This window comes from Juglans regia, chromosome 7, assembly GCF_001411555.2.
Source record: "Juglans regia cultivar Chandler chromosome 7, Walnut 2.0, whole genome shotgun sequence".
Taxonomy (NCBI): Eukaryota; Viridiplantae; Streptophyta; class Magnoliopsida; order Fagales; family Juglandaceae; genus Juglans; species Juglans regia.
The window spans coordinates 45414352-45420059 of record NC_049907.1 but is presented as its reverse complement, the minus strand read 5'-3'; the positions used below and the strand labels follow the sequence as shown (position 1 = coordinate 45420059).

Sequence of the window (5708 nt, the reverse complement as noted above, 5' to 3'; positions counted from 1 at the left end):
TCAGGTGATTCGTATCAAATCATCCTGCCTTATATGTGTGTTGTTTATGATTTGTGTCTCAAATGTATGCGAAAAAACTGACTAAAAATGAGAAAACTTGTCGAAGGAGCATGAGTCTGCGGTCCGCATCGGAGACTCTGAGTTTTACTCAAAACAAATGGCTAACCTGATGTTTTTTCACAACTGAAAATAGCTTGGATGAATCAAATTTCAGGAAAAAAAAAAAAAGAAAAGAAAAAGAAAAGGAAGAGGCAGTTTAAGTTTAACACGGCTCAAAGCACCACAGACAAAGGAGGCGACGTGTGGTGCATCTATTGGTCACGTGGCAGCCTGCTACGTTTCCTCTGGAAAATATAATGTGGCCCTTCCGTTTTTTTCCCAAGGGGTTTCCACCATAATAGTGACCGGTGGCTTTTCTTTCGTCCTCTGTCCAAAACTAAATAGAAATAAAACCTCGGAGCCCTGTAAATTCTAGGACTTGGGTTGTTTGTTGCTCTGTTCTCTTTCTCTCTCTTAGCTATAAATGGCGGGATAAATATTGAGAAGGAAACAAGGAAAAAAAATCAGATTGAATTCTTGGATTTGGCAAGTTTTGAGAAGAATAGAGCGGGGGGATTTTTGTTATTTTTGCAAGGAATGAAATAAAGGTTTGGTTGGTAGAGAGAGAGTGAGAGGGAGATAGACGAAAGTGTATTACCGTATCGGCAATCCTTGTAAGCAAAATAATATTGTTTGTACACACGCAGAGACAGAGACGCACCCACACAAACTCAGATCAATAATTTCATCCGTGTAAGCAAAAGGGAGCACGAGATTTGATTTCCTGGGCTTCTAGAAAGCACAAGAACAGGAAAAAGGAGAACTGGGTTTTCATCAGAAGTAAAAAAAATCCGCAGTATCTGTGTGTAAGAATATAATGGAGTTGGAGCCAGAGTTTCTTGCAAGCAGTTGGGGTAGAGAATTTGTGGCTGGAGGCTTTGGAGGCATTGCAGGTATAGTCTCTGGTTTTCCGCTCGATACGCTCCGTATCCGGCAACAGCAACCGAATGCCGGCTCTGCCTTTAGCATCCTTCGCAATGTCATGGCCACAGAAGGGCCTGCAGCTCTCTACAGAGGCATGGGTGCACCGTTGGCTTCTGTCACTTTTCAGGTCTTTCCTTGTTGATTTGCTCGTTTGATTTATCATATCAATTTTTTTTGTTTGTTGTTTTTTTTCTTTTCGGTTTTGTTTATATTTATCTCATGTCTGGCACGATCTTCCATGCCTTGGCTTTAGATTTCATGGTAACGTTGCGGTAACTTGAAGGTAATCGATCACATGGAGGATTGGCTGTAGTCCGCTTCATGTGAGTGTGAGGTATTCGAACCTTACCGAGATTGGCTACCCGTTTTCCCAACCATGTATAGCTTATCAACCTTGTCTGGTTCTAAAGACTTGTTGGCTTTTAATTTTGGTTCCAGGTGCCTTTTTTTTTTTTCGGAGTTTTAACTGATTATAGCATACGAAAAATATTACTGATGTGCAGTCAGAATTTAGTCTTTTTACATTATGGTTTTTGGTATATACTGTAAATAATAACACTCTTCTTCTAGTCGAGTCCCTATCAGGCTGCCTGGGTAAACCAACCTTCATCATCTCTTATGTGTCGCCAGGGGTCTTTTATGTGTCTTTCTTTGGTTCTTTCGTAAACCAAAGGAGTAAAGGACAAAGGAATACTACTTTGGTCCCCACTCCCAGCTCGATTCTGTGGTGGTACCCGAGTCTGATTCTGTGGTGGTTCCTCTTTTGGGACCCTATGGCATACAAATCCTTGCCTAGAGCTACTAATTATTGGCTTTCTCATCAGTTGGTGCCCTTTTATGTACCCATGCAGAGAGGCTTCTGGTACCTTTATCGAAAGCTTTTTGCATATTGTACTGTGATACCTAGACTTGGGGCCCAGGTGGGTGTCCATGGACATGACAATATCAAGGGTACATGATAGGAGCTCTGTTCCCATTAGAAGGTTTAGTTCGCAATGGTTTACACGCACAATTGCCAACCCTCATAAACAGATATCCGAGTTTTAGTTCAGATGAATTGCTTCAAAAAATGGTTTGTCCTTCAGTAGAAAGATGCTGTCATCTGTCTTGTTCAATGAATACAATGCAAATACTAGATGCTTGCACTATAAATATTGGTAAATTAAGTGCATTGACCCAAAAACATTAACCTTCTAAATTAAAACTTAATACAATTTATGTCCCATTTTTGGTCTAGCAAATAGGAAAAAGAAAAATGTAAAAGGCTTCCTTTCCCTGTTCTTAAACGACCATAAGTGAGCTTCATGTATGTATACTTTCCAAGCATATATATCTGCAATGTGATTGTCACGTTCATGGTGATGGTTTTTGGTTGATATTACAGTTCTTTCCGCTACTGGAGCCATGCTTTTTTTTCCTTTTTATAATTTTATTAAAACCCGAACTTATGGTGGAGAAACCGTGATAACAACCGAACACCTAGGGCTTACTCCAAACCCAGGCATCAAAATAAAACCAAACACTATTTTGTACAACCCAAAGAAAAAAATACTATCGTTGCTTTGAATATAAGGTAACCCAAAGACTGGAGCCATGCTGACTATTATTCTTTTCTACATTGCAGAATGCAATGGTTTTTCAAATCTATGCTGTCCTCTCTAGAGCATTTGACTCATCTCTTTCCGCTAAAGATCCTCCTTCCTACAAAGGTGTTGCTCTAGGAGGATTTTGTACTGGCGCTCTTCAGAGCCTACTGCTCACTCCTGTAGAACTAGTGAAAATCAGACTTCAACTGCAGAATAATGTCTATGCAAAACTCCATCAGGCAGATTCTCATGAAGGTCCTATGAGCGTTATCAAAAGCATATTCAAAACAGAAGGTTTAAGGGGAATGTACCGAGGTCTAAATATAACTGTAATGAGGGATGCACCAGCTCATTGTCTATACTTCTGGACATACGAGTATATGAGAGAGCAGCTTCACCCAGGCTGCAGAAAGAGCAGCCAAGAAAGCCTACAAACAATGATGGTAGCGGGAGGGCTAGCAGGAGTTGCCAGCTGGGTTTGTTGCTACCCCCTGGATGTTGTAAAGACCAGACTTCAAGCTCAATCGCAATCTTCTCTACCAAAATATACTGGCATTGTCGATTGCTTCCGCAAGAGTGTCAAAGAAGAGGGTCACAGGGTGCTCTGGCGAGGATTAGGAACTGCGGTTGCTAGGGCATTTATGGTGAATGGGGCTGTATTTTCTGCTTATGAGATATCTCTGAGGTGCCTATTTAACAGTGGAAGCATCCAAACAGAGAATGCAATTTAGAAATGCTTCTCTTCCTGGTAAAGATGGTTAACTCAAATGTTGATCACTCTCTATGTTTATCCACAAAAGCTACAGGAACAATTGCAGAAGTTCGTATAATGTCATTATTGTTGCAGCACTGCTTGACGCATTTTTCAAAAATGTTTACATTCGAGTAAGAAAAATGCTGGCACTGAAGAGTGAAGATTATGGCTCTGTTGTGCTTACTAAGTCTCTGTTTCCTCTGCAGCATTTCAATTGATTGGCAACTTATGGGCCTTTGAAAAATGGCCACCTGGTTTCTATATAGCTATTTTAGTTTTCTAACCTTGTAAACCAAAAGCTTCAAAAGTGGTTTTGCAGTTCTGCATAATATTCATGTAGAAATATGATCAGTATGATTTGGGCAATTTGATTGACCAGTTTTTCTTATCACAAGTCTGAATTCTCATGCAAGCGGCAGTATAAGATTCATCGTTTAGGTAAGACAGTAATATAAAAGCAAACGTACATGCTGCATAATGGATAAGAAAGATTCATTCTTACATATGTTCACGTTCAGACTACATATTCCTTCTTACATATGTTCAGGTTCAAAGTATTCACTACTGCGGCAGTATTGCATTGCCTAACAGCTCAATACTGATCCCTACATATGTCAATGCAATAGTGCCTTCTGTGTTGACATCACTTAACCCGTCCGAGGGTCTCTGCCAACACACGGATCAGTATTGCATTGCCTAACAACTCAATCAATTGCAGAAGCTCACATACACGAAACCGAAAGACTTGACAACATGGTCCAATCCGCAAACACACCAGCTACATCAGGAGGACCGCCTCTGCAGCAGTCACAAACACACCACCACAACTTAACAATTTGCCTGGTTGGAGGAGGCTCCATCTCCTTCAGTAATCTTCGCTTGTTTTGCACGGTTGACTACTATACTCGTCTCCCTTGAAGCATCAAGTCTAGTCCCTTTTCAATGCCAGAATCATTGAGCCAACCAGTTACAACCCAAGAATCTGACTCCACTTCCACAAATCGAACATTTAATCCTATGCAGAGATATAGCCCATCCAATGAAGACTTAAGCCCGGCCTTTGCGTTAGACCCCCAACCATAGTATGACTACTAGACCGTCACCACACTGTCCACACAGGTCCTAAAACACCCAAAGAACTCCCATCTATATTGAACTTCACGTAACTAGATTTATCTACATCTTAAAACAAGAATCTTTGGCTGCTTACGGGAATAAGGACACCCGATGGCTGCAACAAAACAGGATCCACAGTGGTTCTTAACCACTGTAACTTGAGTAGACTCCTCTCCCAGAAGGACTTGATCCTCCATTTTAAACTAGCCATACTCCAAAATTGATTCTCCATTATTGCTGCACATCTTCTCAACCAAAGACACCAAGAAATAAGAGATGGTAAGAGACCAACCACAAGAGCAAACTGTTGAGTTCCCCTTAGCTTTGTGAAACCTAAGATTCATCCTCTACATCCAGAGCTGAGCTTTCATGCATCTAATACCCAACATACCAGCAAAATACCCCACATCTGGTTTGTCAATGGACTCGCCATTAGGTAGACCACAGCACTCACAATTTGAACTTTGAAGCCAAAATTCTACCACATGTTCTTTTTCTTTTCAATTGTGATTGCATTATCAATGTTAACTCACTTTATTCTGATGAAGAATTGACTAAATACAATAGCAGATGTTGAATGCGATTCTAGAAAAAAGAACTTCTCAGGATTTGCCCTTTCTGCATGCTAAAAATTATAACAACAGGCGACAGAATTTCAAAAAAAAGAAAAAAATGGAGAAGGGAATGTAAGTATTATTATTGTTTTATTGTTTGTTCTGTGACATGCTATAACGAATGGTAGGCTGGTTTTGATGGAATTAGTTCTTTCATGCAAAGAAAGGCTCAGCAACTATTTGTTTCTTTGTTGTTTTCTAAAATGACTCTTTGGGGGTGGAGCTTAACCCGTCATTAATATGTTAGAAAATAAGAGTAAACAGAGATTGAAAATAGCAAACAGTGAGGTGATTGTTAATCTGTCTCTTTGACAAATTTGCCTCCCACTCACGAATTGAGTTCTGCAAAAGAGAATTTGGCAAATATGTCCTCAGGATATAACATTGTTTATATAGTGTGCAGATTATAAATTTTGAACACTAATCTTAGAACGAACAGATGTAATAGTAGCAATTGTAATCTTTCATTTGAATTTAAATAAAACAGTTTTTATCAGAAAGGTGTGGAGTAACTGTCATTGACAATTAATAATAATTGTCAAAAAAGATGAAAAAAAGCATTATTTCGTTTGAATTAAAACCATTCCGTCACTTGCGACGATGCGTGCGTGTTAA

The 5708-nt window shown here is 39.7% G+C and overlaps 1 protein-coding gene across 1 annotated transcript; it reads left to right on the top strand.

Moving 5' to 3' along the window:
• Nucleotides 1–381: 381 nt before the first annotated feature.
• On the top strand, nt 382–3757 carry LOC109003693 (mitochondrial arginine transporter BAC2-like). The gene is made up of 2 exons (XM_018981944.2): nt 382–1150; nt 2648–3757. Exons 1-2 carry the CDS (start codon nt 917–919, stop codon nt 3338–3340), a joined length of 927 nt encoding a protein of 308 aa, XP_018837489.1. The 5' UTR covers nt 382–916; the 3' UTR covers nt 3341–3757.
• The last annotated feature ends 1951 nt before the right edge of the window (nt 3758–5708 follow it).